The 19889-nt window shown below is 51.5% G+C and overlaps 8 protein-coding genes across 8 annotated transcripts; 3 read left to right on the forward strand and 5 right to left on the reverse strand.

Moving 5' to 3' along the window:
• Positions 1-108: 108 nt before the first annotated feature.
• On the forward strand, positions 109-2334 carry HMPREF1120_08889 (solute carrier family 4, anion exchanger, member 1; the record flags this gene model as incomplete). The annotated part of the gene is made up of 3 exons (XM_009163160.1): positions 109-455; positions 585-1318; positions 1379-2334. The coding sequence occupies 3 exons, from the start codon at positions 109-111 to the stop codon at positions 2332-2334; spliced, it is 2037 nt and encodes a 678-aa protein (XP_009161408.1).
• A 384-nt stretch (positions 2335-2718) lies between these two features.
• Positions 2719-4123, reverse strand: HMPREF1120_08890 (uncharacterized protein; the record flags this gene model as incomplete). The annotated part of the gene is made up of 2 exons (XM_009163161.1): positions 2719-3151; positions 3480-4123. 2 exons carry the CDS (start codon positions 4121-4123, stop codon positions 2719-2721), a joined length of 1077 nt encoding a protein of 358 aa, XP_009161409.1.
• Positions 4124-5655: 1532 nt separating this feature from the next.
• HMPREF1120_08891 (uncharacterized protein) lies at positions 5656-6439 on the reverse strand (the record flags this gene model as incomplete). Its single annotated transcript, XM_009163162.1, has 2 exons — positions 5656-5907; positions 5957-6439. 2 exons carry the CDS (start codon positions 6437-6439, stop codon positions 5656-5658), a joined length of 735 nt encoding a protein of 244 aa, XP_009161410.1.
• Positions 6440-8870: 2431 nt separating this feature from the next.
• On the reverse strand, positions 8871-9599 carry HMPREF1120_08892 (uncharacterized protein). The gene is made up of 2 exons (XM_009163163.1): positions 9524-9599; positions 8871-9438 (listed from the first exon to the last, which is right to left on the reverse strand). The coding sequence occupies exons 1-2, from the start codon at positions 9554-9556 to the stop codon at positions 9226-9228; spliced, it is 246 nt and encodes an 81-aa protein (XP_009161411.1). The 5' UTR covers positions 9557-9599; the 3' UTR covers positions 8871-9225.
• Positions 9600-10917: 1318 nt separating this feature from the next.
• Positions 10918-14005, reverse strand: HMPREF1120_08893 (uncharacterized protein). Its single transcript, XM_009163164.1, has 2 exons — positions 11660-14005; positions 10918-11548 (listed from the first exon to the last, which is right to left on the reverse strand). The coding sequence occupies exon 1, from the start codon at positions 13652-13654 to the stop codon at positions 12479-12481; it is 1176 nt and encodes a 391-aa protein (XP_009161412.1). The 5' UTR covers positions 13655-14005; the 3' UTR covers positions 10918-11548; positions 11660-12478.
• Positions 14006-14488: 483 nt separating this feature from the next.
• HMPREF1120_08894 (MFS transporter, SIT family, siderophore-iron:H+ symporter) lies at positions 14489-16359 on the forward strand (the record flags this gene model as incomplete). The annotated part of the gene is made up of 3 exons (XM_009163165.1): positions 14489-14670; positions 14736-15349; positions 15419-16359. 3 exons carry the CDS (start codon positions 14489-14491, stop codon positions 16357-16359), a joined length of 1737 nt encoding a protein of 578 aa, XP_009161413.1.
• A 75-nt stretch (positions 16360-16434) lies between these two features.
• On the forward strand, positions 16435-16632 carry HMPREF1120_08895 (uncharacterized protein; the record flags this gene model as incomplete). Its single annotated transcript, XM_009163166.1, has 1 exon — positions 16435-16632. One exon carries the CDS (start codon positions 16435-16437, stop codon positions 16630-16632), a length of 198 nt encoding a protein of 65 aa, XP_009161414.1.
• Positions 16633-17268: 636 nt separating this feature from the next.
• Positions 17269-18736, reverse strand: HMPREF1120_08896 (non-specific serine/threonine protein kinase; the record flags this gene model as incomplete). The annotated part of the gene is made up of 4 exons (XM_009163167.1): positions 17269-17459; positions 17512-17676; positions 17737-18048; positions 18103-18736. The coding sequence occupies 4 exons, from the start codon at positions 18734-18736 to the stop codon at positions 17269-17271; spliced, it is 1302 nt and encodes a 433-aa protein (XP_009161415.1).
• Between the last annotated feature and the right edge of the window lie 1153 nt (positions 18737-19889).

Here is a 19889-nt window from a genome sequence, read left to right on the forward strand (position 1 = left end):
GGCTTCTCGACTCTCCCGTTCCCCCGGAATGGCCGGTCCCGGCCCGTTGAACCGCAGTCACTGGATACATCTTATTATTTTTACAGAAGTGTAACCTGTGGTCTCACCATGAGTACTCAGACCGAACTCATCCATCCATCCTCCTCCCGCGGCGTGCGCCGACGCTCCTCATCCCACTCGACGCAAAAGAAGCCATGGCAACATCATCCAGGCCGACCGTCCTTCCACTCCAGTCACTCGCGCCCAGACCCAGAAGAAATTCAGCGTCTTTCGCAGCGCATTTCGCGCCAGACGACCCAAGCCTCGCACCGTCATACATCGAAATGGTACAAGGTCCGCTGGTTTCGAGGGATGATAGACGATGTTAAGAGAAGGGCCCCCTACTACTGGAGTGACTGGAAAGATGCATGGGACTATAGAGTCGTCCCTGCCACGGTGTATATGTATTTTGCGAAGTATGACTATCTATATCAATATCATTCAGCCCACATTGTGGGAAATGCACCTGGCCTTTGATCCATTGAGTCCCCTCAGCCTGATCCCTTGGGTTGTTCTAGGTGGCTAGTGACTGACCGCATGTACAGTATCCTGCCAGCCCTGGCCTTCTCTCTCGACATGTTCACAAAGACCCACAACTCGTACGGCGTCAATGAAGTCTTGCTGTCATCGGTCCTGGGCTGCGTGGTGTTTGCCATTTTTGCCGCTCAGCCACTGGTAATCGTGGGCGTCACTGGTCCTATCACGGTATTCTCATACACCGTCTACGACATCGTCGTTCCCCGAGGCACCAACTTCTTCTCCTTCATGGCATGGGTTGGCCTCTGGTCCCTTGCTATGCATTGGCTACTGGCCATCACCAACAGTTGCAACGCCTTGACCTATGTTACCCGGTTCAGTTGTGATACATTCGGATTCTACGTCGCGTTTATCTACCTACAAAAAGGCATCCAGGTCCTTACAAGGCAGTGGGAACTGGCCGGCGCTGAAAGTGCATATCTTTCCATTATGGTCAGCTTGTTGGTATTGGGCTTCGCTTACGGCTGTGGTATTCTGGGCAACAGCCACTTGCTACAACGCCATGTGAGGAAGTTTATCGAGGATTATGGCACCCCCTTGACCATTGTTTTCTTCACTGGGTTCGTCCATTTCGGACACATGAAAGATGTACATGTGGAAACCTTGCCGACAAGCAAGGCCTTCTTTCCTACAGCCGATCGTGGGTGGTTCGTACACTTTTGGGATATCAGCGTGGGCGATGTTTTCCTTGCGATCCCTTTTGCAGTCCTCCTAACTATTCTATTCTGGTTCGACCATAACGGTGCGTTGCTCATTCGTGTTGCAGAATGGGATGGATGAGAATGCTAACCTTTCATCCCAGTTTCGTCGCTTATTGCCCAAGGTACCGAGTTTCCACTCCGCAAACCCCCAGGCTTCCACTGGGACATCTTCCTCCTCGGCTTGACCACCGGTATCGCGGGTCTGCTGGGCATACCATTTCCCAATGGCCTGATTCCGCAGGCTCCTTTTCATACCCAATCGCTCTGCGTCACGAGGCAAGTCGTGGATGAAAAGACCAAGGGCCATATCGTACGCGTGACGGACCACGTCGTTGAGCAGCGAGTTAGCAACCTTGCTCAGGGGCTCCTGTTTGTCGTTACCATGACTGGACCGCTTCTCGTTGTGCTGCACCTCATCCCACAGGGCGTGCTGGCAGGGTTGTTCTTCGTCATGGGCGTTCAAGCCCTGGTGGGGAACGGAATTACCCAAAAGATCCTGTTTCTTGCCCGCGACAAAGAACTCACGGACGCGACCGATCCGCTGTCACGCATTGAACGTAGGCTGGCCATCTGGGTCTTCGTCGGGCTGGAGCTCATTGGATTTGGCGCAACCTTTGCCATCTCACAGACCATTGCAGCCATTGGATTCCCCGTCATCATCCTTCTGCTGATTCCACTTCGAACATGGCTCATGCCGAAGTGGTTCCGGGAGGAAGAGTTGCGAATTCTGGATGCACCTACCGCTGGCGCCTTCGTCATGGAGAGTGTGGGAGGCGCTTATTACGGATCCAGCGGACCATCGACGCCAGATTCCAGTCCGCCAGACGAAAATGATGAGATAGCAGTGGTTGATGATTCCCTCGAGAGAGGCGAAAGCTATGAGTTGAGGAGCGGGCTATCAAACCGCAAAGACGGAAATGATGTTATGCCCGCCAGTGGTAGTGAGCATGCTCGCGGCCATTCCCCAGGATCTAGTCGCAAGAGCCACAGTGAAGCACAACGCCCAGATCTCGGCATGAGGAGGCGAAGTCATGGCTCAACCAATCGATATGGATAAAAATCAGCCGTTTAAAGAGGCTCATATTTTCCAGCACATATGAGGCGGATCGAAGGTTTGAATATCATTGGACAGATGCCGGGGCCGGTAGAACGATATACAGACCTAAAGTCTGGAGGCTATACACTTGCCAGGGGGCTTCTAACCGGCACTTTTAAGACTAGAGACAGGATATACCGAGCTGATGCCTGCTGGGCAATACCCGAAAAATAGAGCGACATAGCGAACCGAGAGTGAAAAAAAAGCAGACTTCATCTGCTCTCTTGACAGATGTGAACAGCGAGTCAAGTCAAGTCCAAAGAGAGTACGTCCATTCGTTAGTCATACCATCGCCATCCACCAGATTTAACCTGGACGGAAAGTCCCGTCGAGATTGAGTGAGAGCTATAATCCAAGCTCCCCGGCCAGACCGGGCTTCCGCTGCTCCAGCACCCTCATGGTCTGCTCGAACACTTTCTTCTGCACTCCCTTACCCACATCAGAATAAATCCAGTTCTCGACCTGTTCGTTTTGACATTCCGACAAGTATTCGCCGTGGCATGTCGGGCCAGCACACGCGCCATGCACGAGGGTCCTGGAACCTACTTCGGTCGACCTGCCGAGCAAGAAGCGGAAGACAGAAAGCGCCGTCTGCATAGGAAGAGGCATGCCGCGGTCGAGATTGGAGACGCACATGCCCGGGTTGACCAGGGTGATGACGACGCCAGATATACGGGATGCGGGCGAGGATGACAAAGACTGTGCCTGTGCCTGTGCCTCGAGTCGGGACACGAGTTCGCGCACGAAGAGGATTTCTAGAAGTTTGCTGACATTGTATCTAGAATGCAAAACCGCCAACTCCCGCCAATCGTAAGTCTGAGTTCAACCCAATGACTCCGCTTGTTTGGTGTGAGAGTAAAACGAAAGTAGATGCATTTGTGATTTATGCATCGGTGAAGTGCAGTGGAAAGGCAAATTTGCGCGGGATTGCAACTGCGAAGGAAAAGGGGGGAATGTGATGCCGCGACTTTCTCTTTCGGTGGAAACTGACGGAAGCGAGAGGGAGAGGAAGACGAATACCAGGTAGATAGTTCGACGCGAACAGATACAAAACAGAAAGAAACGTCGCATGGGTGGGTATATCCTAATTCAAAGTTTCCACGTACCTATCCGCAACGGCAAACTTCTGCTTGTCATTCAATTCAGCATAAATATCCGGCGCATTGGCTTCCTTGAAGCGAGTGAACCGGTGGACAAGCGAAGACACTATTTCCAGATGTGGAGTTGATCCGGGCTCTTTTGTTTTCGTCTCAGACAGCTTGGGCAGGACGAGCAAGCCCAGTAACAGCGTGTTGAGCACGTTGACCTGGATTGTCTCCTCCCAGCCGCCCTCGACGATTTTCCAGGAGAAGTTGTTGATGCCGGCGTTTTCGATGACCGCATCGACCCGAGGCAACGATGTCCTCACCCGCTCCGCGAAGCTGAGTGTTGAGCCCGTGCTGGCCAGGTCCAGAGGCCAGACTTCGATCGCGTCGGCGCCATCGCTACGGTTCCTGACGCTGCGGACAATGTCCTCTTTGGCAGCCTCGCCTTTGGACACAGTGCGCACTGCCAGAATGAGCTTCGCACACCCGAGCCGATAGAAGTGCCGGGATGCCTCGAGGCCAAGGCCGCAATTGGAGCCTGTTACAATGACCGTCTGTCCTGCGAAAGATTGTGTAGGATAGGGCGGCGTCCGGAAGATCTGCGCGTACAGGAACCTGCGGACAGCGCCGCCGAGGTCTGGACGGATGTTGTATTCTTGAGACATTGTACGAATGCTCACTGCACTTGGGACGGTGAATCAATGAGAGGAACGACTGTCCTTGACTGGATTTGTGGGTGTTGAAGTCTGGATTGTGCATTCCAGGCTGAAGGGTTACGTTCGCGTCTGATCCCTCTTGTTGAGTCCTCCGTGAGAGATACTAGCTGATTAGTGGCTCTGGCTGGGGCTCACCATCCCTGCACGCTTCAAATGCATTACTACTGTACTTGACAGTCCCGAGTTCAGCGACCTTGGTTTACAGCAACAGCTACGACCTCTTACCTAGGTGAGGTAGGTACTAGGATAATGATGGGGGGGCGTTGTTCCTGGCCAGGCCACTAAGGAGGAGTGAGTTTGGTATATGAGTACTAGTAGTTCAGGTTGTGGCACAATGATATCAAACACTAATCGCGGTCATGATTGTCCCTTGATCACAATTCCAGCCGGGGACATAGCTGGGCCAAGCCACCTAATCGGTCGCTGGACGCCTATTGACACGCCTCCAAGCTGTCTTTAAACGCCAGTTAAACAGCATCTACTTGTTGGAAAGCACCGAAACGTCTAGAGCTCTCGAATCTTTCACAGACGCCTCTATCCCTGTTCAAAAGTAGCTGCTAACAATGTAGTCCATCGTCTTCGTGACTTAAAAGTCTACAGTGCCTCACAGTGGATCAAGCAGACTAGCATACCTTATCCAATGCTGGGAAAAAGTCCTCGGAATCGAGGCCGCCCCGCCGAAAATCTGCCATCATGGGCCACCAGATGGCGGATTCGCGTGCTCACCATTCTCCAGTGCGTTCTCGTCTGAGCTTTGTCTGCCCTGACATTGGCGTGCTTGATCGCGTCGTGCCTCTGGTCCTTGTCCCAATCTCTGCCGTGCCTTCCTCTCGGAATGAGTCAATGTGGTTGATTAGGGCGATACTGCGAACCTGCTGCAGCAGTACCCGGGCCCACCATTGCCATGATAGGGAGCCGGAAGAGCAGGGTAACTGGTGTATACTCTCAGCACCCCTCCGTGATACGGCGAAGTGATAGTGTAGGCCTTCACATCCAATGCGGATGTGGTCAGCCCGTATGGGCCGTAGCTTAAACATCACTCTGGCGCTCAAGGCACTGTCGTAGCAGGCGTGTCGTTCTGCCATAGACTGTATCCCGTCTGGACCTTTGACTGTCAGGAAGAAATGTGGTAGGATAGGAAAGTGGTGCTGCGTGGTGGGAAATGATGCGAGACCCAGAATCTCCACGGACAGAGCGTTTGCGCTGCTTGGCCCGGCCCCGTAGTATATGTCTGGGTTGCTGGGCGCGAGGTTCGAAAAGGTCATGCTCCGTGATGAACAGTTGTCTTCTGCCCCATTCCCTTCCCCACTTGAAGTGCCAGTGTCCGAGCTTGCATCACTTTTAAAGCAGGTCGATTCACGCACTCGAAGCTTATAAAGTCGTCTTTCCCAATCCTGGTAGGAGAAAGGAAAGGGCGCGGGCCGGTCAGGCCCTCAGCGGTCTTCCCCAGGATAGCTAGCTCAGACGGTGTTTGGCCAGCATCACAAGTCGTACAGTATTACAAGCGCTGCCATTAACACTGTGATCGTTGTTCGTTGCATCATTTCCAGTTCATCCAATTCTTCGCTATCCAGATCTTCGTCATCCAGCTCTTCAACGTCCACTTCTTCTTCCCCTTCGTCATCCACTTCGTTTCCCGGCAAGGGGTCAGACGGACGTTCTCGGCCAGCAGGTATAGGTTTGGGTTGAGACATGGATAACTCTGGACGTAAACGAGGGATTGGTATATGACTCTATTAGCTCGTTAGTATTCCTTGCTAGGAAGGTTTGAACAGTACGCACCCCTCGTATATCTGACAGGTCTGGACCACCGAGTCTTGCGAACTGCCTCAGTTCTTCCAATATGCTCCTTCTACTGTTCGCGACAAAGTCTGCCGCAGGAAGATCCGCATCGTGACTCGACGTGAGCCTAGATGCTCCGTGGCTGGTAATGCGGCCGGGTACTTCTTGAGGGGTTGAGGACGCTTTATTGGCTTCAGTGTTCCGTCGATCCAGCTCTTCCAAGGCGCACTTGGTCAAACGAATCGCTGCAAGATGATCCTGGTGAGGCTCGGTGGGATTTGTGCCTACACTGACAATAGGTCTGCGCTTGATTCTCTTCGAGGAGCGGTGGGCCGTGCTGTAATCGACAGGACAGTCGTCTGGCTGTGGTCGCTTGCGCGTGTTGAAGACACCTGCATCATAATCGACCTGAGATCTCTCCCAAACATGTGGAGGGCTCGAGGAGGCCGCGATCGCCGGTCTGGCGCCTACGCGAGTAACCATTATTGTCCAGAATGTTGGAGGCAGTTGGCAGCAATACTGATATGTCCGTGTTGAGCATGGATAAGGGGTCTTCGTTATTGTTCGACGTGTTGATACTGGATCTCATCACCTCACGCTAATCTATTTTGCGGTACTAGTACTTGGCCGATACGCTACTAGAGCAGTTGTGGTATTCGCTGATCGATACTCTCCGCATTGAGGCCAGGCTGATGTTGTTTCTCTCTTACATTCATGGTGACCGGCGCTTTCAGAAGGCGTCATAGGAGAGAGTGGCCACTTGGACTGGTCTTGGTTAATTTGCCATACCATCAATGCAAACTTTGAGCAAGTAGGATTTTGGCAAAGTGGTAGTGTTTCAAAAGCAGCGACACAAGCTCTTGCATTCAGGCAAGCACAAGGCCTACGAGACGCCGCGCGCTGGACGGTGCCAAGACCTGGGGTAAAGGTTGTTCCAACTTCTCCCAGCCAGCTGCACGCGTACCTCAGCTGAGTTTACAAGCGCCATCATTTCTGGTGAGCTTGCTCAGTGCGGATATCTCACGCTTCTCTTCACCAAGGATAGCAAGAGCTGATTATGTGCATGTTGAATTGATAGTATCAGTCCCCAGAGAAGACGGTGCAGCCGCTTCAGCTGCAGCCACCATCCCACTGGCGGCGAACGGTGAACCTGCTCCCACTTACAGCCCCGAGTCAAACAGACCAGCCACGCTGCCCCCAGCACAGCCTCGGCGACCTTCGGAGAATGCTGCGAAGGCTGGTGTGGCTCGCAGCGCCCGATACCCGCGGGTAGCAGTCGTGCTGGGTGTGCGGCCTCGGTGGCATCTGCCGCTTCTCCTTTGTCGGGCCTTGTCCCTGATTTCGGCGATATGGTGGGCCTGCCAGACCTGTTATAGCATATACCAGCTTGTCTACAAACGAGCCTCTTCAACGGAGCAACGATTGGAAGTTGGTGACAATGGGCTGCTCCAAAGTCCGTCTTTTAAACGGATAGTTATTGCCCAAATTGCTCTAAGCTTCTTGTGGGTATGTTGAACACTTATTCTTTCTTTCTCCGAGACTTCCAAGCTCTTCAAATCCAAGACTTCTGACATGGATGTTATAGGCAGGCGCTGCTGCTTACCTTGCTCACATGTTCGCGTCTTCATTAATGGCCCGATGGCTACTCCACTATTCGCCGTTCGCCGTCTTGGTTCGCCTTTGCAGTCTGTCGATCTTGCTCTCGTTTGCTTGTATGCAAGTTTTCCACTTCACAGCAGCGACCGAGCCAGATGTTCTCAAACTCAGTCGAAGTCTGTTGGTTTGGATTGTTCTATCCATTACTTTGATGCTTGTATACTTTTGTACCCAGCAGGATATCTCTCTTGAAACGGATAGGGATGACCGACGACGGAGGCAGATCCTGCGGCTTAAGTGCTTGTACGTGATCTCAGCGTGCAGCCTTTTCAGTTTAACAGTGCTCCTTTGCCTGTTGCATTTTGATTCAATGAGCTGGGACTGGGCAGACATGGAGCAGCTCCGATACTCAGTAGTTTCCCGCTGGCGGCAACTTTCTACAACAGTCAGAGGAGAACTATAACGAACAATTCAAGTTTCGGCCAGAGGCTCTTCAGGTCAGCACGAGGCCATTCGACGGTTAGGTTTAGCTAGGTTATTGGTCTGCGATATGCTAGATACAGGCTTCATTCATCGGTACACCGTACATCATTGCCTACCAGTCGATGATTTTACTGCCATTTGACACCACAAATCTGACTCTGGACTGGAGTTGATCCTCGTGCGGAAACAAAGGTACAGCATTGTCCTCTGGGAAGGGTTAGCACGTGTAGGTAGGTAGTAGTACCGCCTTGCCCTGATTTGGTTTAATGGCGTCCTATGTGGGTCCGCTTCAACGGCATGTTCATCTCTGAGTCGTCACTGCTCTGAGAGATTGAGGACCTTAGGTCCACTAGGCTTAAAATGGCCACCAGAAGGTCATCGTACCCAAAGTGCCCAGGGTGTTGACCGGAGCATTGGAGGACGGTCGATCTATCATATATCAGCGTTGTCCCTCGTACGCTGTCCGGCTTGCGCTCTTCTACCCATCCACAGCATTGTCGGCCCGCCCCAATGGCAGCATACTTTGAAGATCACAAAAGTCGAGGTGCGGGCACGCCAATGGACAATGCCTGTATGGCTGACAGACGTGCTGTTCCAACAAATTACGCATGAGAGACAAGTGTTAGATCTATTCACAGCGACAACAGCGACAAGCAGACTGCCGGATTCAGGATGGATTGTAGCGAATGCTATAACGTTGTCACGGCTGACGGAGGAGCAACACCGCTCGCAATGTCGAATTGGCAAGACCATCAATTGTATCTGGTGGTCATCCAAGCGACCTTTCTGTCTCGAGGACAAAGGTACAATTGACAACGACCATGACCTTGAGGAGGGCCATTGGGTACGTTTGGTCGTGTTGTTCGTTATAGAGATCTGCCCCCTTCGTCACTGAATCGCCATTGGTAAGTCCTGAAGAATAAATGACACCGTTGAATTCTCATGTTTTCCAATCCAGGCCGTGCTGAGTATTTGTCGATACTCGGCCACTTTTTCCTTTTCCTCTGGAGTCAGGTGGTGGTGCTCTTCCGTTGGACGACAATGGTTTATCATACCGAAGGCAGTGAAATACAGAGGTCTAGAAAATATCAGAACGAAGACGACGTGCCGCAACCACTTTTTCGGCGTCCTGCCCCTCAAGACTGGCCAAGTGCTCGCCGCACGGTGTCCATCCTTGCTCTAATTGCACTCTATGTCCCGCTCTCCACGGCCTGCCATATCCCGGCATCCTGATCGCCCTCCCTCTCAAGACCGCAGCCCGCGTTAGGATGGTGACAACGATTGAACCATGCAGTGCTGGAAGAGGCAACAGTGCTGAGTGAAGAGGATGCTAGGGGTATACACCGGAATTGCAAGGGCTTCCGCCAACAGATCAACGCGGCCAACTGCTCGAAAGATATGGTCTATCCACATCAGTCATCAGAATTCTGACAGCCGTCGTGTCCGGCGACCAACGAGGCCTCACTCACACGCAATCAATCTACTCACCAAGGTGTTGCTGCCCAACTCAGAGCCCATCATGATATCGACGCCAGCGGGGAGCCTACGCACCTCTCGAGTGTGATAAGTTCTATCATGCCCCCCTGCTACACGACGGGAATTCGTCAATACCACGCCTCGATTCGTGGCACAGCAGATGCACAGGGAGCCAGTGAGTGCCTTGCACCGACTAAGCACAGGCACACCTGGGCTCACAAGTGCAGAACATGCCCGACGGCCCGACCATTGACCGCGAGCAATCATAGTCGAGGACTTCCCTGACGCTCGTTTGACCACAGTCGGTGTGGTGAGAAGCCATGGACAACATACAGCCAAAGAACCACTCATCGTGCTGCCATTCCCACTTTTGAGTTGGGGCTGACATCTCAGTGACCGACAAGATAGCCGCTCACACTGCAGAACTCCGAATATCTGACCACTTGGAAGCTGCGTCTGAGCTCCACTGTTGCTACGAGTCCGCAATGCGAACTCTGGGCACATCTACGTTCAGCTCAGAGGCCTTATCTCGTCTTCTCGAGATTTTCAAATCTGCTCAAAAGCCCGAATGGTGCTACATGGGGGGAAAACGTGCTAAAGCAAAAGGATTTTGCCCAATGTCTCCTTTTGTCACTTGTGCAACATCAAAAATCAAGGGTGCTGAGAAGAAGACAGCAGCATTGAGGAGGTACAGGCCGTCTCCACAGCAGGCATCAGAGGTGTGGCCAATAGCTGCCTTGCTCTACACACGTCGTCGACCCAGCGTTTACGTTGACGATAAGGACATCCGCAGCATTCGTGGTACCACTGGCACAACACTCTCACAGTTCTTTCTCCACCCGCCTGCGTTGCGCCTCGAGTGAAAGGCTTCGAGTTCGGGAAAAGGGTGGCCTGTCCAGCTGACGATCTGCATGCGAATTTGCTTTTGGCGGGGTCGCCGAAGGAATGTGAATGTCACAGTCACGGAGTCCGGACGAAGCCGCCATGGTTACTGCTGTCCAAGGATGGTCTGTAGATTAATGGAACACAGAATTTATATTGAGCAGTTGATATATACCACTATAGCACGAAAACTTCCGCCTTTATGCCCTGCGTATCCAGAGACGCGAATTCGCAATTTTGTGAATTTCGAGAAGTATGCGCTTTGGCCGAGCTGTTGACTCGATCCACCGCGAGATAGTGCCTCGCGCCATTGGACAAGAAGACCTTTAAGAGAGGGGCAGACGTGGCGTGGTTGCAGACTGGTCATGATCCAAGGTGGATCGTCATGTATTCGAAAGGCCAGCGCATGTCCACATGTTCATGGCCCAGTGGCGGGCTCACTGCGACCCGTTCCTTGGACCGTCCGCTCCCGAAGCTGGTGGGACCCCGTTCACAGCCGGAGTTTTGCTTTGTTCTGCCACTCTGCCTGGTCTCCGCGTGACAGGAACATAGACTTTCGACCCCATGAAAGGACTGCCACACACGGTTCGCCAACAATCATGGAAACGAAGAGCGCTGCTCGCTGCTGCATTAGTCCTTATCGTAGACGTTAACATTTTACCTAATAGGAAGCGATGTTGTGTGACATGGTGTGGGATGGTTACTCCATCACACATCCCCCCATCTGTTCTGGAGGGTTTAGACAGCTATATAAAGGGATCAAGTGTCAGCCAGCTTGGACCTCTTCTTCTCATCCTGCCTCAAATTCATCTCAGCCAATCTATCCACAGCATTCCAAAAAGCCTCCCTGTTCCAAACAAGAAACCCCATACAAACCCTTCAATCGACATGGAGCCTCACTGCACTACTTGCGGCCACGGAGCCAGCGGTTGCAACGGCTGCACTTGCTGCACTGTATGTCCATCATGATATGTCTGTTTCACATGCAAGAAATATCAGGCTGGCTAACATCAAGAATAGCATTAAATGAGCCCAATATATCCCGAAAGCAGCGTCGGCAAGCATGGAGGGGTGCATCAATGCGCCTCTCTCGATCCCGGTTCAGATCCTGGTTCTCGATATACGTTGTGAGGAGAGGGTCGGCCATTCAAGACGCTAAGGGGATTTCAGTAACTGAATTCTGAGATGTATCTGAAGAAATGATGAGGTCTGAAGAATGAGAGACGATGGATGAGACAGGGTGAATGAGAGACTTGTCAAGCATACTTCGTTTCTGTGCCACATCTCCACAATCGTTCCATATCCATGTTTGCCAGAGTGACTGTCGCACAACCGACGGCGAGTCAAGTAGTACTGGTAGTAGCCGCCTCCTTACAAGGTAAGCTTCTAACCAGGTCCTTGACCCTGAATCTTGGCTGTAAGGATGTCGAGTAGAACGTCAGACCTGAATATCCAGCAGCCAATTTTAGGAATTTCCGGCATGACGAGATGTGCGGTCCTTTCATCGTGGGCAGCGCTTGGAGCCACAATGGTGCTTGAAAAGCTCTAGCCACCACAAAATGCCCGCCGTAGGGTCCCCGCGGTGAGTGTAGAGTTTCTGGAAGGGCTTCTTATGGGGAGGATAGCTTGTGTTCAGTACAGAGTTGGATCAGATGCTTCTTGCAATGGATCAAAATGGCGTCTGCTGAAGCTATGAGCCATACAGGATGCGCCGGAGGCCTCACTGAAGTTGTCCACACGATCGCGATGAACTTGAAGGCCAATAATAGTGAGGTGATTCCCGTTTGGACGGCTCGCTTTATTCAGCCTACTTAGCTACTCTGGTGTTCCAACCATGGCCAGATCCGCCGAAAATTGATTAGTCAGAACGCCGACTACTAAAAATTCCATATTCTCTCCCTCACACTTGCATCATCCACGGCCACTGATAAGATTCAGCTCCATTATGCCTCCGAAAGCGCAGAGGTGGAAAGACCCGTTATATAATCTCGAAGCTGCAAAAGATGGAGGCTCGCTTGGGCAGCGTCCTTCGCTCCATTTGAACCTCGCTTTTTGCTCGAATTCTCCCGGTTGTACACTTCCCTTTCAACGCCGGGGGCTATCTTCCGTCAGGTCAATCTCTGACTTGAGGGTCTTGACGTGGTAAGAAACAATCCATGAATATGGCATCAGCTTCATAAGGAAGTTCCGGAAATAGTACGAGATGACACCCTTGGGGATATACCATCCTGCCATACTCCGCGTACGTGCTTGAAGGCGTTCGATGCTCGGACGAAGCTTCGTTTCGTGATTGGCAAGTGCTTTCGAGACATCTGTGGTTTTCTTAAGCTCCTTTCCCAGGATTTCGGCTGAAACAAGCGCCATACAGGCGCCTTGGCCTGACAGAAGCGTCAGACAGTGAGCTGCATCACCAAGGAGAACCACTCGACCGGTTGACCAGCGCGGCAAAGTCACTAGAGTGAGGCTGTCCATGACCGGACTGGCACCTGCTTTCTCTGCGCGGTCAACAGCGTTGCGTACTTCGTCAACACTGTTGCGGGTGATCTTGTGGAGTATCGCGAATTTGTCCTGGCGGCTGGCTGACAGGTTCCGTTCTTCGCGCCAAATATGCATTGCCGTCATGCCTTTGTCTCGCAAAGCAAACAGTATGTCAAGTTGGCCGGGTACATTGAATGAGTGACAGTCATTATGTGCTTCGGGGTCCTGCCCGAAGTTGTACGCAGCATAATAGTATCCCAGTGGTTCCAAAGCATCAACATCCTTCCAGAATTGCTCACGGATTGTTGAGCGAAGCCCGTCTGCGCCAATCAAAAGGTCTGCCTCAATGATATCTCCTCCTTTGAGAACCGCTCGAACCTTGTCGCCTTCGTCTGAGACTTGGCTGATGGTCTGTTCATATCGAATTGAACTGGACTCGGGCAAAGCGTCCGCAAGTAAGCGGGCTAGGTCGTCACGGCGGACAGCTAGCGACTCAAATCCGCCATGTACGTCGCTATATCGGATACGGCACAACTCTCTGCCATAGTTGTCATAGACGACGTTGTGCCCGAAGTCCTGGGAGACCGTGCGGAGACCGTCGAGCAGACCCATGTGTTTGATGGATTCATATCCAAGGCCAGATATTGTGATGACATATCCACCGGCACGCAGGGCTGGCGCTTTTTCAACCACGATGGAACGCCAGCCAGCCTTGTCCAACCACCATGCTGCCGACAGACCCGCGATACCTGCACCGACGATGAGGGCGAGTGGTTTTGTCATAGCACACGTATGCCACAATCAACTCTGCGATCTGCTTGAAGGACTGATCTTCTCCGTTCTGCTGAGGCCAGCTGATATAGCGCACTGCATGTCAGCACAAATTTGGGGCAGGGCGTCCCCGGCGTTTTTAAATAGATATGTGTCCATATCACATATCTGTCCGACGTCGCTGTCCGTCTGCGCCCATGGAGCCTAGCATTTCCAGGGACAGCCTTCCAAGAGTCTTGGTCCGGAGCAATGAATACTATGAGTTACTGTGGTTCGAGGACCTTAAGGTTAGCCCTTTGTCTTGGGAACGCTAGTTGTCTGGCTCGCTAGCGTTACGTAAGGTTATCCGACTTTCAATCCTGGGACACAAAGTGGGTTGAGTTTTCCACACCCCATCTCGGTCACTGGAGTATCGCATATCAGACAGTATTATATACGCGCTGAATGTTTGCAAACAGGGACACGACGGCATTACGAATCAATGAGCAGCTCTTCGGGGTCCCTACGGCGTATCGAGTCAGCACACACGCATCGTTATTATGAGGCATTCCGCCAGGGTGAGTATCCATAACCACCAGGATTCGCCTCGCCATGGGGCCCAGCCTTGTGCAGAACGTCCATGCATGCTCCACTCCGATAGCCGGCTCCTTCGAGTTTACGCCAAATTCACTCGGCCAGTGGAGAGCTATTGATGAACTTTTTTTCCGAGAGAATGGACGGGAGGAAAGTGTGTTCGCTTATCGGATTCTAGATCTCTACCACTACAGTCTATAAAATGCTTCTAAATCCCCTTTTCAGGGGTATTGGAACTCAACAAATCAATTTAGACCACATTCTCCAGACAGAATGGCTACCATTGAGGCCGTTGACCTTGAGCTCTCCGACACTACTGTACCACAGTTGGCCGAAAAGGCCCGGTCATTGAGTCCTGAGCAATATGAACTCACTAAAGAGGCTGGCAGCAAGTCGGATAATGCACAAACTGCGGAACCTTGGTCAACAAGAGATTTGACTGTGCTCATCACAGCGTACGTATCTCGAAAAGCACCGACATCCCATATCCTGTGTGGGGACAAACTAACGGATTCTTCAGGATTTGGGTCATCACATTCACGACTGGCTTCCAAATGCAGGTCATGAGTCCGCTGCTGCCTTACGTATACAGCGAGTTCCGGGCGCACTCCCTCATCCCCACGGCGAGCATTGTCTCAAGCGTTGTGGGTGCGGTTCTTCGGCTCCCTGTGGCGAAAATGTTGGACGTCTGGGGTCGGGCACTTGGCTATGGACTGGCACTCCTCGTCCTCACCCTTGGCATAATCATGATGGCTGCATGCGACAATGTGGTGACCTACTGCGCCGCTTCGGTGTTCTTCTTCGCCGGATACGACTGCATGTCCTACGTTTTGTTCGTCGTTATCGCCGACCATTTCTCGCTCAAAACGCGCGGTATTATGTTCGGTCTATATAACTCTCCATGGCTTATAACGACCTGGATCGGAGCTCCTGTCGCAACTCACTTCCTGCACGGCGCGGGCTGGAGATGGGCTTTTGGCACATTTTCCATTGTGGTCCCAATATCCGGACTACCTTTACTGGGGCTTCTCATCTGGAGCGACCGACGGGCGGAGCGTTGGAGCGCTGCTTCAGCACCAGCTATTACCCGCACACCATGGCAATCTCTGAAGTTTTATTGGGTTGAGTTTGATTGTGAGTGATGAGCTCTCTATACACATACAGTGACTGAGGAAAGATGGTTCCACTAACAGCCCATTACAGGTATCGGCATTCTCCTCCTTGCTGCCGGGTTCTCCCTGTTCCTGCTGCCGTTCAGCCTTTACACGAGGCAGAGCAAAGGGTGGCAGTCCCCCATGATCATTTGCATGATTGTATTTGGGGGGTTTGCTATTATTTTGTTCGGTCTCTGGGAGAAGTATTTGGCACCGAAGTCCTTCATTCCTTACCCGCTACTCAAGAGCCGGACCGTGATCGGGGGCAGCGTCTCATATGCGCAAACGTACTTGGTCTACTACTGCTGGACGAGCTACTTTACGTCGTCTTTGCAAGTTGTACAAGGCGAGACGGTCACGAATGCCGGATATATCTACAACATCCACAATATTGGGTGGTGTGTGGCTGGCATCGCCGCTGGCGCTCTTATCAAGGTTACCGGCCGCTACAAGTGGCTCGCCCTGTTCCTGGGTCTGCCGCTTCAGCTCCTGACCACGGGATTGATGATCTACCTGTCCAAACCTAATTCCAAGACTGGCTCTATCATCGCCGTCCAGGTCTTCCTGTCTCTTGGTGATGGAATCATCTACATGTCTGCTGTCATTGCCGTCATGGCAGCCATCGACGCAGAACACATCGCCACTGTGCTTGCTCTCTACAACATGATCGGCACAACCTTTCAAGCCGTAGGGGCAACCATATCCGTGGCTGTCTGGACCAAGAGTTTCCCGGAGTACCTGGCCAAGAATCTGCCCGCCAGCGCACAGTCCAATCTAATGGCCATATACAGCGACATCACCACCCAATTGTCGTACCCTAAGGCCACTCCCGAAAGAGTTGCAATCGACCTGAGTTATTCACAGGCAATGGAGAAGTTGTTCATTACTGGAACATGCATCATCTCGGTCGGCGTCATCAGCACAGTCGTCTGGAGGGATATCAGAGTCTCGAGGGAAAAGTCTGCTGGTACCGTTCCAGTCTTCCGCTGAAGTCGGTTTTGGCAATTCCAACAGCGGTATTCGGGGGGTGTTGCCAGAAAGGAGAATGCTACTTGAGTTACAGCCATGGCCTTGGTGATGATCGAAGGCAACTGGATCGCCCTAATGCCAAACCCCGATCAGAGCCTCGGGACACGTAAGGGTGTCTTGGAGGGGGAGGATAAGGAGCTGCTCCTCGCCTTCGCCCGTAGCCTCTACCATAGCTCCCTAACAGAGAGGCCGTTTGCCGAAGACCTTCTCGGGCACGGGTTTCTGCACCAGTAGCTGTCTCGAGGGAAGTGACATCCCGAATGAGCTACAAACAACTCGCCCTATGATGGTAGGACAGTGTCTTGAGAGTTGCTAGTCAGGCCGAATATTGCGGATGTCTATAAAGACTCTAGATATGTAAACTTGCTCGACAAGCAAAACTGGTCCTCCGGAGCCAAGGCCTGGCATCGATGAAGCGACAAAGGGAGGAGTCGCGTAATCTATCGTGGGATTTGGGAAGAGGAATGGGTGACACATAAGACACCACGTTGAAAAACAATGCACCTCATTAACTTGAACCGTGCGATCTGTCGCGGCTCTCCAAGGCAACACACGGTCGGACAACCATGACTAAGGGCGCCCAAACGAAAGGGGAAAGACTTCCGTAGTCAGGAGAGTTATTGTTGAGTTAGCAGATGACATTGAGGTGTTTTCTAGATGCCAGTTCTATTCTACTACCTACCTTACGTTCCTGTCATGAACTCCTACCTGGATCCGTGCTCAGGTCAACCGTGTCTGACTCGTCAGTCCCTCATTAAACGCTCGGTTTCTGCGTAAAATCCTTCTTCCACGGGATCAGTCGTTACTACGTTGCGTCGATTGTGCGATGTCTTCTGTTCTCGTGAGATTTGTACCAGACCGACAGAGAATTCAAGGAATTTCTCCCTGTAGCCACGGGTCTTTCAGAAGTTCAGAAGCTCTCATTCTCTCTTCCGGTAGCCATCTTAGCATTGATCTCATGAATTTGAGAAATCGTTCTTTATCTTCACCATCCAAAACCTCTTCCGACTCTTCAAGTGAGAGCAGTGGCACATCTACCCCGCCTGCGCCCTTCCAGCGACCTGAAACATATAAGTCTGATGTGTGGGTTGGAGGAATGTTTGATATACTGACCTTGTTCATCAAAAACCTTCCTTGTGACTTCACTTCGTTGTATATACTCAAAAGGAGGGAGACCAAGATATCCAACCATTTCAGCAACATGGTGAGTCGCTGACGGCTCTTTGTTTTCGTCCAGGGCATAAAATAAATGTCGGTTCTCAAAAACAGATCCCATATCTAAGATGTGGAATTCAGTGGGTATTATGGTACAGAGGAGTCTGCGGGTGAAAGCTATACTTACCAAGACAGCAACATTCCAGGTATCAACACTTGTGTTCCATTCCATGTTGAACAACACTTCGGGAGCACGATACATCTCAGGCTGAATAAGTCCTTTATGAGGTCCTCCGATTCGAGCCTCTCCAAAATCACATAGTGCCGGCGGGCCCCACAGGGAATCTTTTGGAAGACCTAGACTGCGGGAGCCATAGATTGTGCGGACGTCATCAATGGCTTTCATGGGCGAGGGCTCCTCAATTTCGCCCCTTTCAAAATTCTCGAGGATAGACTCATCGGCGACAGTTAACATAATGTTTGACGGATTGATATCTATTTCAAGTTATTAGTCAAAATTCAGGGGATATCGTGGCCACAATAAGTTACCTGTATGCGTCACCTTAGCTTCATCATGTAGAAAGGAGAGCGCGCTGAGTAAATTGAACAGAGTCCACTTCAAAATCTGCTTATTGAGCCGATGGGACGGATTCCGGCGCTGAAGTTCTCCAATCGTCATGTGCATCGGCGGGTGGACTAGGCACAAGTGTTGACCGCTGGGACCGTCAATTGTGAATGTCTCGAAGAGGCCACGAATGTAGGCTTGGCCATAATGCTCCGAATTGAGAGTGCTGACGTGCTCGTAAAATCGCAACTCTCGATGAATGCGTGGGGACTGGGCAACTTGTCGGTTGCAGACTTTTATGGCCACAAAGCCAGTATCTCCGTTCAAGAAGTCAGCGATGTATGAGGCTAGATCCGAAAGTACCACATACTTCATGTTTCGGCAAAGCCAAACTGTAGAGTGTGCGCCGTACCCGAGCTTTCCCACCACTTTATATTTGGAGTGGAATATCTCGCCCATGCGCACGGGATAAAATTGATCTGAGTTGTACCACGGAAGTCGCTCCTCTTCGAAAGGCTGTGAGAAGTCCATTCTGGTAGCCTGGGTGCTGACGAACTGTTTCTCGGTGCTTGCGGATGTTTTCGCGACCTGATGCAGCCGCCGAATGGCTCTAAACATTTGGTCAAGTCAATCTGCTTGCTTTTGTAGTGCAACCGTTGAGATGCCGCTTCCCTGGCGGCTGCGTTGGAGGACGCTCTGCACATCGTTGGCGAAGCAAATGGAAGAAATACGCTTGTCTCCTACCCCAGGGTGCAACCCCACACCCACGGTAGAGGCCACAGCCTCGTTTGTGCGTTGCGCCGTAAGGTACCTAGCAGGTAGGTTTGGTGGGGAGATACATTGTCAGGTGTTGTATGCAGGCGGCTCCGATGCTCCACTACCAAGACCCTTATGTCAGTATCTAAGACAGAAACCTCACTATTGACGAATAACGCTCGATAACGACGTCGATAATAGATTTACTACTCTCTAGAATACTCTATAACGTTATATACGCCGTAAAAGATACGGTATTCTTTTATCTATAGAGTATATAGATATAGTCTATATATTACGAGATTAATAGATACTAGAGTAAATTTTATTATCGTTAGCGTCCCTAATAATAGTTATAAGCCTAATTTACGCCTAAATGCTCTATATTAACTACTCTATATTAATGTAAGGCCCGGATCAAAGGCATTCACCTTCACAAGTCTCACGACGATCCGAACGACACTAAACCAGTCATTTGAACTCATTTCGGTACGGTTCATTGATAAAGACGACAGGCGGCTTGGCACTGGCCATGTTCACGACGATGGGACTGTTTCAGTGAACTGGAAATGACTTATCTCCACTTGTATCAGGATTGTGTTAAGGTAGGCATGAAGAGAAGGTCCAATCGAAGCTAAGCAGATTCTAGGCAATACTATGGGCAATACTATGTGGCGTACTCGCTAGATATCAAACTGTCGTTAGATACCGGAAAGGTATTGTCACCCGCTCTGGGTGCATTCGTGCAAATTGGACAATAATGAAGCCATGAACGGAAATACAAGTTCTGAAACAAAGCTTCTTCCTATACGGACAATCCACGCTCGTCCTCTCCGAGCCGATCCAGGCACCCTCTCAGGCTGTTCCTCAGTCCCTCGTCGTCGATTGCCTTGTCACACATCGGCTGAGCCACGTCTCGGTCTTGCTCCCATGATTTTACGGCGTGGAACCATGCCCTCGTCGTCTTGCGACCCTTCAGCGTGAAACGGGGTTCGACCTGCGTTTCATTGTCGGG

The sequence above is a fragment of the Exophiala dermatitidis genome (assembly GCF_000230625.1).
Source record: "Exophiala dermatitidis NIH/UT8656 unplaced genomic scaffold supercont1.8, whole genome shotgun sequence".
Lineage (NCBI taxonomy): Eukaryota > Fungi > Ascomycota > Eurotiomycetes > Chaetothyriales > Herpotrichiellaceae > Exophiala > Exophiala dermatitidis.

What these genes read in the sequence shown, in the direction of transcription:
- HMPREF1120_08892 (XM_009163163.1), bottom strand. Translation starts at nt 9,556, where the DNA reads ATGATGGGCTCTGAGTTGGGCAGCAACACCTTG. An exon ending in AGTTGGGCAGCAACACCTTG is followed by an intron (nt 9,439 to 9,523) that starts GTGAGTAGATTG and finishes TGATGTGGATAG; the next exon opens with ACCATATCTTTCGAGCAGTT.
- HMPREF1120_08893 (XM_009163164.1), bottom strand. Translation starts at nt 13,654, where the DNA reads ATGACAAAACCACTCGCCCTCATCGTCGGTGCAGGTATCGCGGGTCTG.